General features: G+C 36.0%; 1 protein-coding gene across 3 annotated transcripts in view; it reads right to left on the reverse strand.

The window, feature by feature from the left end:
• Nucleotides 1-13,995, reverse strand: part of LOC142318436 (uncharacterized) — a 124,562-nt gene that overhangs the window by 42,862 nt on the left and 67,705 nt on the right. For all 3 annotated transcript variants that reach the window (XM_075355022.1, XM_075355023.1, XM_075355021.1), the window contains 2 exons: nt 10,714-10,755; nt 2,436-2,471 (listed from right to left, as the gene is read on the reverse strand). In XM_075355022.1, the coding sequence (XP_075211137.1) occupies nt 2,436-2,471; nt 10,714-10,755 (78 nt within the window). The remainder of the gene's footprint in view (nt 1-2,435; nt 2,472-10,713; nt 10,756-13,995) is intronic.

A 13,995-nucleotide genomic window follows, 5' to 3' on the forward strand; every position in this document is an offset into this window, starting at 1 on the left:
CAGCCGAAGTAATTCCATACATTTTGTGCATGTTTGTAATCGTCTTCATCTTTCCAATGTGGAAATGTTCTTTAGAAGGTCATTTCTACAGCTTCGAACTGGAGTCAGTGTAGTCGTAAGGATATACACCTTTTCTTGTAGCTAGTGGCAATTCTTTTTCCCTGAAATACTTCCAGATATGCTGGAATGCATATTCCAATAAGTTGGATGCCAGTTATTCAAAGATGCAGTTTATCATAAACTGGAATTTGTTTATATTCTTTACCGATGTATTTTCGCAGATGATCTTAGTAAACATAATGAATTTTTTAGTCGTTTTCGGTATCAAGTATATCATTTTGATGTCATATTTCAGTTCTTTTATGATGAAGTGAGAATTAGAGCCTAATATTTTTGAATGAAGGCAGTGGTGCTGGTTTACTTAGTTCTGCGCTGGTTGCAACTGTTTCACAGTACTACTCTGTACCTGCCGGTAAACTTGCAATGGTCTCCCATCTTGTTGACGACATGAACGGGAAACAAGTTTTGGTAATTCTTAAACGATAATGTAGACTGTGTACCAACTTTCCTATGTTGCACATTTTAACAGTAGCCGGTTTCTTCATCAAACAGCATCAGAAGTGAACCTGCATTTTCCTGTCATAATCGACGTCTTTTCGGACAAAGTGAAACATCATTCAAATTACATCTATTTTATGATCAATTTTCGTCAGCTGTGAACGAACTACATGTAATAGATTTGGTATGTAGCTATAGGGACTGTTCTTTTCTATGTTAATGTACAGAAAATCATAATGAATAGATTCTTCCTCATCGCACACTTTTATAGGTTTTATTTCATTGTTTTCCTTTAGTACAAATTCGTTTATTGAAAACTTATTAGCTTTCTCGAACCTGTATATGTCTATTATTTCAGTTGGATATTTAGCTATGGAAGTCGTATTTATCTTCCAAAACGTAGTATTGTTCAATTAACCACTAAGGATTCGGTCCGGTTACTTGTTTAGACAACATAGTTTTGAAGCAGTACTTCATTTTGAGGTTTATCACAGCTTTCTTTTCTTTGATTTCTTTAGGGTGGTATACCTATGTTGAATTCCTTAAGAGGAAGTATCTGTTTATGCGGACTACGACACGGTCTATGCTCAGCAAAGAACACCCGCTTTCTTTAATTATAAATTCCTTCTCTTGTTTATTATTTTATTTAATAGCTTTATCTAGTGCTTTGTCAATGTCGGCTTTGTTGATTACTAGTATCAATTCTGTTTTAATGTTTGCATCTTTTGTTTTGTGTTCTTCGGTACTGTCTACCATTTTTCTTCATCTTTCACGTGTACATTCTAGGAATAGACTGAATTTTATAGTTTTTTACATTCTTTAAGCGACTCAGTAAGAAGATTTACAACATTCTGTTTAAGGCTGAATAGGAATCTGTGTATATCTTCTTCGCTAATCCTTTTATTAATATGGTAGTATGTAACCAGGTCGTCATTGAATACGCATTCGATTATGTTGAATAATGACGGTTTACACAGTTCTAACTTAGAACTTTTTGTTTTTGATTCCTGAGGTGGACCGTTGTCAAGGATTGATCTTACTTTGTATTTATTATCCGGTAACCGCAGCTTTTTACAGTTTATCTTTATACGAAGCAACAAGTTGTCGACGCTAATCAGATGTCGACTGTTATCCGTCTTGGTAGCAATAAGAAATGCTTTTTCGATCCCCCTTCAATTTCACCTATTTAATTTACTCGAACATTACACGATGCAGATTTCTGTATCATCTTTATTTCAAAGTACCTTCGTTTTCTGTCCTAAACCTTGGTATTCCAGAACAAAGATGTTGGTAATCAAACCTGTTTTTTTATTTGAATTTTTAAGCAGACTGTCTGTATCTTCCCCAATGTTGATGAGGAATGCGATATCTTTTGCTTTATTATCGGAAAGTTTTTTGTATTGAAATTAATTCTAGGGTACATTTATGAGCGGCTTTAGCCAAGAGATTGAATACAATTGATACACAGAGATCTACATTTCAGTGATCACAGAAATCTACTCAGAACTACATCAGATGCAGGTTTTAGATTTATGCAGATACACCGGATCGAGGTCCCCCACCACACCACCCGATGACATATACCCCAGACGTCCGGCTCGATCGCGACAAACCATGACCTTAACTTACAAATTAACGAGCTGATTTGAGAATCAGCTCGATTTAACTGCTGCTGAAATGTTAAAGTAATTTTTCTTAATTAATAGCTTTTAATTTTTTTAAAAAAATATGAAGAAAAAATTACATTTCTTAATGATTGCATAGTTTTTTCTAAACAAATTAGATTTTAAAAAAAAAATTTAACACATTAATTAACTAATATTAAGGATTTATATTTTATAAGTATAATTAAAACACACATGTTATAAATTTTTTACCATTGATAACGAGCAAAAACATATGTACAGTCCATTCTGAAACAATGAATAATTAAATATTACATTACACCATTGAAAGGGATCCAGTGGAACAAATTTAATAAAATATATAACAATTAAATTAAGTAAGTTTATAAATAAATAAAATACGTATTATAAATAAAATAATTGTTTCAGAAGTTTTTAAATTTATTTTATACAATATGCAAAAGTGGTATCAATCAAAATATTCTGGGTTCAAACCCTAGTCAGGTTTCATACTTTTCAAATGATAAATTTATTTCTCGAAATAGACTTATACTATCTGTATCATGACAAAGAATCTTATTTCATGTTTTCTTTTTTTTCTGCCTGACTATTATACTCTCATTATTTGTACTAGAGGTTATAAATTCCTTACTTATAAATTCTGTTTTGAACGGTGAACCTAAATAACTTCATCATGATATCCCATCCGAATCAAGGTCCTAAAAGATACATATATTTTTTTTTATTTAAAAAAATAGGGATAGAAGGAAAAGTTCCTGTAAGTTTAGGAGTTACAATTATTTTGCTGTTTTAACAATTCAACATATTTTGTATTCTTCTCATATATCTTACTGCTTCTTATTTGTGTGTTTAGAAGGTCATTCTATCTTATACTAGTTTCTTCAATTCTCTGCAAAAGTGTTCAATATAATTTTTAAAAAAAATTAATTTTATTATTTTCAACGTCATTTTTTCTCTTCCCTTTATACATACCGCATTTGTTTGTTGTTTATTTATTATGTACACGTTGGCTCATATTTCTTTCTGTTATGAAATATTTATGAATATATCTATTCTTTTATTTATTACAAATTAACTTAACTATAATATTAATGGATATATGTAAGACTCTTGACCGTCTATACGTCGAAACTGAAAATGACTGTCAAACCCAAAATGTTCAAGCTTTAATGTAGATCGGTGAGTTTCTTGCGTTCGAATCTCATTACACTGTTAACTCATTGAAAGGAGTTGTTTGTCCCGAATTTACTTATTACACTGAAGAAGAAACATTAAAGGAATTCTCAAGTCAATGTGTGACACAAAGACGAAGGTTGAACATGAGAGAAATGGTAACGTTCTTTTGATTTGTGTTCAAGCATACCGCAACCTATGCAATAATTTAATGCTAGTTTCCAACACACTGCACTTATATATGAAAGGTAAGAAATCTGTATTCATGGAATTGAATATCATGAAGGTCATCCATGCAAAGATTCCCCAGTTTGCATCAACTGCAAAGGGAATCGCAACTGCCGTTCCAGGAACCGTCCGGTTTACACAATCGAAATGATTATCCAGGAGGTTAGAATCTTGCATAAACTATGTTATCCTGAAACGAGGGAAATTGCTAGCAGTCGAACACCGCAAACAACAACGATTAATACAAAATCAGATTTTGCTCTTTCATCATCCTAATTTTACCCTTACCTGGTCACGCCCTTTTTATAATATTACTAGTTGCGTCGGGTCAGTATGACCTGAACATTCGTAAATTAATATTACATTATTAAAATTAAAAAGAAATGAACGCTTATATTCGAAAAAGTAATTTTTTTAATCAAATAAAAATAAATATCTCCTTGTTTAAAACAAAATAATCAAAGAAAAACGTTAATTTCAAAACCTTGTAAAAAATAAAGAAAGATTTTCATTTTTATTGAACTTTCCTGTCGTAAAAATATAATTCTTCTCGATTGATTGAAGACAAACTTATAACTCATCTGTAAATATGTTTTCAAATAAAAATATTTGATCTGAGTCGAACATCTACAAGTAAACAATGCACAATTTGCCTGGTGTCAATTTGATGTCCTGAACAATACATTTGTGTATTTTTATTTCAGAGTTAGAAATTCTTTATTCCCAACACTAACATTAATCACTTTCAAATTAATTTAATTAACATTAATCTTTACAAATAAAAGAAGTGTGAATTTAAAAAAAAAATATTATGCCCACTTTTTTTACACAAAATGTTATATTTATTGTCCTTGGTGCTCGAGCAAGGGTGACAGCGTTTACGTTTCCTTCTAACTTGCAAATCTTGCTCTTCTGGTTGTTGAACATAAATTACAATAATATCTTGATCTTCAAAATGTATTTTTACTTTGTTCAAGTTTTTTTAGGTTTCCCGAAGTGAGATACCTTTTAACAAGTAAATTTTTTACTAAAATATGGTCTACATTTTTAAGTAAATGGCAATAGTGTAACACATCTGGTCGCGTCGGGTCAAATAGCTTATTTTTGTTACTTATATTACACAAACCTAGGTAATTTGGATACTGACTGATAGAACGGATTGCGATAGGAGATTAGCAGGCTTGCCAACCTAACCCACCGAGTTGGTGTAGTGGTGAATGCGTCTTCCCAAATCAGCTGATTTGGAAGTCGAGAGTTCCAGCGTTCAAGTCCTAGTAAAGCCAGTTATTTCTACACGGATTTGAATACTAGATCGTGGATACCGGTGTTCTTTGGTGGTTGGTTTTCAATTACCCACACATTTCAGAATTGGTCGAACTGAGAATGTACAAGACTACACTTACTATACAAGATTTGCACTCATACATATCATCCTCATTCATCCTCTGAAGTATTACCTAATCGGTAGTCACCGGAGGCTAAACAGGAAAAAGAAAGAAAAGGCTTGCCAACCTAATATCATTGAGGCAAATATTAAACTTTAAATATAAAATAGTGTCTCCGGTCTCGGGTCATAGAGACCCAACGCGACCAGTTGAGGGTTAACGTAGAGCAGAGCCTTTCTTGGGTGGCCGCTCTGGCCACCCAAGAGCATAGCAGTCAATATCATATGCTCATTTGACTGGACCTCCCCGCAGACGCAAAAATCATCTTCCGCCAGGTGGAACGGAAACAGATATTGATTTAAATTCACATGGTTGGTGAGCACCTATGCACCCGTTGCCCTTAAAAACGAACTTGAGGCATACAATCCTCCCAAATCCTGTATAAACCTATACAAGGCTTTTGCCTTATTCGTAGCGTGCCATTTCAGTTGCCATTCATTCATCGCAAGGCTCCATAGCCTCTTCCGCAGACGGAGATGGGCAACTGAACGAAATTTATATCCGGTGCATTGAGATCACCGTTCCGCTCCAGTACTGGCCCAGCCCGAAACCGTATCCGAAACGCCTTGGCCTCCCGACCTTTTCGCAACTTCCACATGACTGTCCGAACTTTCACCACTCAAGCGATTGGAAGAGCCTTTCCCAATACGGTAGTAGCCTCACAGGAGGTTGTTTTAAAAACACCAGTGCGTACTTTCAAGGCTCTGCGCTGGGCACTCCTTAAATTTTGAAGCAGTGTTTTATTCATATCCAACCTACGCGCCCAAACGGGCGCCGCGTATAAGGTGATGCTCTCAAAGACACCTCGGTACTCCATGTACAATTGACGACCCGACAACCAATAATCTTTTAAGTAATCCTTCTACGCCTCTGAATTACTGAGACGGCATCCGCCACTACTTGCCTAATGTGTTTACTAAACAACAACGTTTCATCAAGCAAAACTCCTAGGTACTTATGAACCCTCACTCGGCTGATTACACAGAGTTTTTATTTACTATTGGGGATACGGCTGCAGGATAATTTGTCTGCACCCTTAAGAAGCATATACATCGTCTTGGGCACAAATATGTTTAAATTTTCCATCTCCATCCAGCCCTCCGTGGTCGACAAAGTTACCTGATCTCTACTTTCCAGCTGTGGTCGTGAATTACCACGAACTATCAGGATACAGTCATCGGCGAAAGCCTGGGCCGTGATCCCTTCTGCGAATGTCAATCCCAGAAATCCATCAAAAATCAAATTCCACAGCATAGAACCTAGGGTATGGAACCCTGCGGGCTTCGCCTGGTGACGGCCTTTTTCACAATTAGATGCGCATCTTTAAACAGAGCCGAGCGATTAGACAAATAGCAAATAGTCTCTTCCTATAGCCTGCAGGGCTACGGGAACATTGAGGCGTTCCAACTCATAGAGCACAGAACCCCAACACAAGGAAAGAAATCCTGCCTCTATGTCAGTAAAAATTGCCAAAACATATTTGCAGTCAGCGCTTTCCACCTCAGTAAGAGCATTTAAGATGCAATCCTCGGTCCCAATCCCTTTCTTGAAGTCATATTGGCCTTGATTTACAAAAACGTTTATATCAGTGCTTTCCCAGAATCGTTCTACAACCAGCCTTTCGATGGCACAACCAACTTACCGATGACCGGCAAGAGTCTGATGGCTCGATAACTACTGACGTTACCAAGATACTTTCCAGATTTTAAAAGCACCCTCATCAAAGCCACCTTCCAGCAACCCGGAAAGCAGCCCCAGCTTAGGTACCCCGGGAACAATCTGCCAAGCGATTCTCCTGACAGTCAGCAGATGGTAAAACATATCCTGGTCAAGCTGGTCAATGCGCGGTGCCTTCTTCATTGCATTTGGAAACCACTCGGTCTATATTTGGGATCCACAGTCTGCAGACTAAAGGATGGTGTATCACCCGTGTAACTGGTCTGTAAGAAGAAATCTCCTGCGCAGGTTTTCCAGGATTTAAAACCATTACCATCTGTGATATCTTCCATTCCGCTGGGAAGTAAGACGTCCGCAGAACATCGTTCAACAGATCCTTAATATACACGGTGCCTTTAAAGGGTAGAATGACCAGCATCTTGTGCGTCACTAAGTGAATGCCTGGGGATTTCCTTAGTTGAATAATTTTAGAATGATCTTTGTAGAAATCACAATCAATCAGGAAGCTGATTGGCATTGGGCTCTCAGGAAATCTTTAAAATTTACATCATTTGGATCCTCGTCAACGTGGGGTTGGAAGGTTACTTCTAGGTAAGAAGTAAATAGATTTGCCTTCACTCTGTCATTCCTTTCCCATGATCAAGTATGCCTCTGTAGGGAAGGGAGCGTTCCTGGGGAACATTGTAGTCCCTTCGTAACCTTCCAAAAAGTACATCCGTCTCCATTCAATTGAGAAAGATTACCGATGTACTCCTTGAGTGTCTCGTCTCTGATAGTCTTCAAAAAAATCCTCAGCCTCCACACTGTTATATTATGCGGAATCCTGTATTCTGGCCTCTTGAATCGCTGCCAATTCCGCTGAGACACCGCTTTGAGACAATTAGATCTGTCACTTTCAACGGATAGGTATTATCTCTGGCTGAATGAACATCTTCAGGCGTTGACCGCCATCCATATTCTTGCATGACTGGCGTTAGAAGGTATGTCACGTAATCAATAACCTCAGCGGTGTCAAGCGGAAATGAATCAGTCAATTTCTCCTCGATCCAGCTCTGATAAAAACCCGAATAGTTTTGTTTCGTATGCAGAATAGGTCTTCTTTTTCTCCTCAGTACCATCGTACTCAATATAAGTAAGACCGGGAAGCGGTCGGACGTTGAATCATAGATGTTTTCTACCACTACTGTTATCCTGATAACATACCTGAAGTAATAAAAAGTCAAGTATATCCGGGATGCAGTTCTGTAGTCCAGTATGTTGCTTGGAATCCCGAAACAATTTCCAGACGTAGATTTTGAACTCCCCACTTGCTTTCCTTACTCTTCACACAGCGGAAAGGTCTCATACAATTATTTTTGCTTTGCCCGTACTGTTGACACCTCATGTCAGCAGGCATCGACTTTAACCGATTGGCAAGAGGCCTGTCGGTTTCCGCGATGTGACGAACGACACGCTGCAATTCGCAATGTACTTCAATTCAAATATGGTCTTGTTTTCTTGCGGCTTCAGGTAAACGAAAAAAGCTGAAGTGGGCTCTTTAGATATCTTGTAGCGTGTATTTTTCTAGTCCTTCACCCGATGCCCGTGGCCTTCGATTTTTTCCTTGATCATCACCAGTTGAATCGAGTAGTTTAGGTTCTCCATCACGACACAAAAGCTAATCTATGGTACTCCACTTAGTAGCAGGTTGGGATTCCAAAGTTACACTCACGTTATCACTCGAATTTCCCGATAAATTGTTTGCTATGTCATCTTTAATAATTTTTCTACGTACAATTCTCCTCGGGTTTCTATTCAAAAACCGACTACGTTTTTTGCATGTTATCTGACAACATCCAGGATCAGATTTCTCTTCGTCTATCATATATGCTTAAGGTAGATGATCCATACCGAGTAAGAATTAATTTTAAATATACGAAACAAGTAAAGAAACAAAAAAAATTCCTTAACATTGGAGCTGTAGCTCGAAAAAAATCTCTAATAATTCAACTAAAAATATAAGAAAACCTTAATACCTAATGACAATTAATTTCAAAAAGCAACTGAAGACATAACATAACATAATGAAATATAACTCAAATATAACGTTTTGTTAGAATCAAGAAACCCACCTCTATCATAGAGAACGGCTGATCTTTTCTATGACAAGTTATTTTCTTTAATAAGTTTTCAATTGATTTTTTGAATATTTTATTCCCGTTTAATCATACAGAAGTACAAAAAATGTTTGGCTCTCTGTATACAGAAACTGTATATTAATTTATTCGTGATAGATTTACCTATGACTTGACATCATGTTTATTCTACTCGAATGTCAGCGGAATATTGCTACAGGTAAATTAAATAAATTCGTTTTTTACACTGTGGTTTCATTGATACTGGTCACCGCATGATATCATTGACGTAGTGAAAGGCTGACCGCAGCATGCAGGAGGATGGAACAATCTTTCCACTTTACTAACATCGGTAGGTTTTTTTTTAAATTCTCATTGCACGTAGCTGATGGACCTATTGGACACAAAATATGGGAAGGCAGTTGTATATACCCTCCAATGTGACGATGGGACATGTAAAATCGTTTTACCAAAGAGGTTTGCTAAAGTGATGACCGTAGACAAGATGAAGGCTGTAGTAGAGATGGAAATAAACTTGGTATTCAAGGGTAATATTGGAAAAATATTACGACAATACTCTGACTACCCCTACGATGTATTGTTTTAATAAACTATCGTTTATAAAATAATGGAAAAAATGCTTTTCAGGACTACAACACATTAAAACATACAAAACAAATAACACCCAAATAAATACACAAAACACTTTAAACACCTGTACAATAATGTACGACTATTGTTTTAATTTATTTTAAATTGTAATTATTAGCATTATTCACTAGTGGTTCCAAGGCTCATGATAAGATCTGACATTGGATTTATTCACTGTCCGATTATGTTACAAATTTTGAAAAGACTGTTTAATACAAATATGTTTCTCTTAGGGTACTATTCTTAAGAGATTCATTTATTACTATTACTACCTCTTTTACTTAAATATTTTTCAATAAAAGAGGTGCATGGGATGTCTATAGGATGTATGTAGATGTATTTTTCTTAATAACTAGGGTGTGGCAATTTGAAAATTTATAGCTGTAACCGACTGGAAGATGCGCATGCGTAGGTAGTAGGTTTTGTAAAAATTTACGAATATTTTATTTTTTATTTTTCTAATAAAGAAATTGGTATAGTATTTAAATCTTAGAAAAACTGATTAATTTTTCGATAGAAAGACGGGTGAAAATTTATTTTACGTAAATGTCGGAAATAAGAACATATTTTGTACACTAAATTGAATGAAAGAAATAGGGGGATTGTGACGTTAGAAGATGGCGTTTAGTACTAAAAGTAATTTCTCTCAGGCGCATGAATTGTGTAGAACATACTTCACTAAACATGTCCGACAGCAGTTGTATCCGAACACTTTAAAGCGTCAGTAAGCTGTGTCCCGGAGTCAACCAATTCGAAACCTAACCAGACTTGTTAATTTTTTTTGCTTTAAATATTATTTCTCCCGCTTTAATTCACACGCTCACCTGTGACGTCACACGACATAGCAGGCGACTGTATGCTGTACATCAACTTTTGAAGTATTCAAAAATAATTAATGTTCATAGGAAAAATATAATTAGGTTGGCAACCCTTTGCGATTTCAAATCTCCCGTTCCAATTGGACGAGGGAAAAGGGAATCTACCACAAGAAAAAAAGGGAAATTCTACGACGGTGGCTCTTAGCGGTGAGCTACGACGGTGAGCTCAAGCGCTCTTAGCGGTGACAAGAAGTACTAGTGATGCAGTAATGCTATTTTAGCAATACCGTTTTTTTTTTCGTTTTTTTTTTCGTAATAGATCCTTGCATATATATATATATATATATATATATATATATATATATATATACTAATATACATATAAATAAATTACTGTACTTACGTTATATAAATACGACTTGGTTTAGTGAAACGAAACGGCTCCCTAAAACAAAATTTTCATGGTAATAATACTAATGCTCTTTCATGTGTATTTCCAAAAAAAAATATTTATAGTACATAGAGACTATTATTTACCCAATACTCCTCTCTAAATAGTGAGATGCCATTTACTTTAACAGTACATAGTGCAGGATGCCTGGTTAAGTATAAAAGTACTCTAAATCAATTGGCTTAATGTGATTTTACCACCTTACAAGAAATCACATAATAATATGCACACTGAGTTTTGTATTTTAATATAACACTATAATTATTTATCAATTTCTTGCTGCGAGACGTAAGATTTAAATTGACCTGTAATGTACCATAATAGCATGTTTACAACAGGATCTTAAGTTAGACTTTTCTTATCTTAGATTTTACTTATATCTTAAAATATTTAGATACCCTCATTATGGTGGCATGTTTTCTTTTTCTTCAGTCAAAAGAGTAACTATCTTAAAGTTTCACAGCTACCTCAGAAAATTTATTGCTCAGGGCTGGGAAGTATGTATCTAAATTCCGATCAATATCATGTTAGTTTCTTGCTGGCAGTTTTTTTTAATGTTAAAAATATAGTCTAACTTTTTACATGTAATATTTTCTTTCTTTTTCAATAAATCAAAGACAACAAAAAGAATATGTTGAGTCTCCACTTTATACTACTTTGTGAAAACTTATTTTTTTTATTTTTATTAATTTTAATTGTAATATCATAATTATCTCCTTCATAAGCTAACTAATCGTATTTTACCATTTACTTATACTACAAAACAAAACCAATTATTAATAAATTATTTATTTATTTGTTAAATAAAATTTATCATATTTACAAAAAAAATTTATTTGTTTTATTAAGGTATATTTTAATAATTTTTCCACTTAATATTCCATAGAGATATATCAAGTACACGGATGATGACACTAAATTACCTTTTTTACTTTCTATTTTTTATTAATTATTACTATAAAAAGTAAAAAAATATCAAATCTTTACTATTCCGTATTAAGGTGAAAAGCCGCACTAATAAATCTTAAATTACATTTTATTAATGCTTTTTTTTGTAGTAATTTATGGTAATCCTGACACAATTAACATTAATTAATTAAGAAAAGAGTAAAAATATGGAGGAATACAATTATTAGGAAATGTTAATAGTTAAAATTGTTTCGGATGGTTCCGCGTTATAAAGTTATTATTAAATTGTTTTGAAAACATTTTACATGGCAACATGACCACGAGATTATACACTTCGGAGGTTGCTAGGAACAACTTCTTCCTGAGGCTCTCACTCCTGATTCGAGACAGTTGGTTAGAGACAGCTGTGATCACCAAAGACAGGAAGCAGCAAGGAAGATCGAATGATCCGAAGAAGCTCCTTCTGCAAAATTCCGTCGTCGTTCTTGACGGATTTCGACCAGCGGCTATCAAGATGGTAACACCGGTCTGATACGACTTTGACTGATGTAGATGAATACATAATTTTTATTATTTCCAAAAAGTTCACTTCACAAATATAATTTAAAAAAAAATTAATATTTAAGTTTCAAAAATAAATTTAATAGTTTTAATAAATAATAGATTATAAGCAAATATTTCTTATGTTTTTCTAATAGATAAGTAGCAGATGCTATGCACATTTAAATCAATTTATCTATATTTGTACAAACGTTTGTGTTAAGTCAAAAGTAGATTGACAAAAAGTGCGCGAACAAAATTTCATACCCTAAGGTATGTTCCCGTAGCCCTGCAGGCCGTAGTACGTGAATTAAACTTGTCTAATCGCACGGCTCTGTTTAAGGATGCGCACCTAGTTGTGGAAAAGTCCGTCACCAGGGAAAGGCTGCAGGGCTCCATTATCGGTCACTTGCTGTGGAACCTGGTATTCGACGGATTTTTGGGACTGACATTCCCGGAAGCGGTCACAGCCCAGGCTTTTGCATATGACTTCTTGTTAGTTCTTGGTAACTCATGACCGGGATAGAAGATTGAGTGCAGGCGGCTTTATCAACCACAGAGTGCTGGGTGGACAAGCAAAAATTAAAGATTTCTGTGTCAAGACGAGTTTTATGCTTCTCAAGGGTGCACGCAAATTATCATACAATCGGTACTCCCGTATTAAGTATAAAGGCTGTGTAGTCACCCGAGGTTAAGTCCATAAGTACCTAAGAGTTTAGTTTGATAATATGTTGCTGTTTAGCAACAACATTAAACAAGTAGCGGCGGACGCTGTCTGATGCACAAGCTTACAAGGACTGCTCGAAAGCATTACGGGCTGCCGGCCGTCATTTGAACATGGTGTACCTAGGTTTCTTCGAAAGTACGACCTCTTACGCGGCGTCCGTTTGGGTACATATGTTCGAAAGAAAGGTGAAGCAGTTTTTAAACATTTAAGTAGTGCCCAGCGCAGAGTCTAAATGGTATGCACTGGTGTTTAAAAACAACCCCCGACGAGGCTACCACTGTATTGGGAAAGGATCTCCGAATCGATTTAGTGGTGAAAGTTAGGGCGGCCATGTTGAAATTGCAAAGAGTCAGGTAAGCCGACGTATTTGGATGCGGTATCGAGCCGGGCCTGTACCGGATCTGAACGGTGATCTCAATGCACCCTCCTGCGGACAAATCTTTTCAGCCTCGCGATGGAAGCATGGTAGTAAGGATGGCATGCCACGACTAAGGGAATGTTCTTGTATTGAATTAAACAGGATCTGTGGGGGATGTTATGCCTCTCTATCGTTTTAAGGGCAACGGGTGCCCAAGTGCTCTCCAACCATTTAAATTTAAACCGATGTTTGTTTCGGTTCCGCCTGGTAAATGATGAGCATTCCGTCTGCGGGGAGATACAGCAGGACGAACACATGATGCTCGACTACCCTGCTGTTTGGAGTACCAGAACTCAGGCTACCCTGGAACTTAGTGGTCAAGGGGAAAATGGGCCACTCACAAGCGTCGAGTCAATGTTGTGGGAGCCACATTTGCTTTATTCAGTAGTATACTTTCGGGAAAAGACTTCTACCGCGCTGCTGTTAGGAGAAACTCACTGAGAAACATGGCTGCCTACCAGCCAGATTAAAGCTCCTAGCTCTTTAATTGTGAACAGGTACTTGCTGGCATTCAGCGGCCTAGGCGTGGCAGCGAATTCCTGTCTTTAACGAGATAAATTTAATTATTGATAGTCATATATGTTTTAATATTTGACGGGATGTGCGCACCAATTTTAGTGATATATGAAATGTGGGCGGT

This window comes from Lycorma delicatula, chromosome 1 (assembly GCF_047948215.1).
Source record: "Lycorma delicatula isolate Av1 chromosome 1, ASM4794821v1, whole genome shotgun sequence".
Taxonomy (NCBI): domain Eukaryota; kingdom Metazoa; phylum Arthropoda; class Insecta; order Hemiptera; family Fulgoridae; genus Lycorma; species Lycorma delicatula.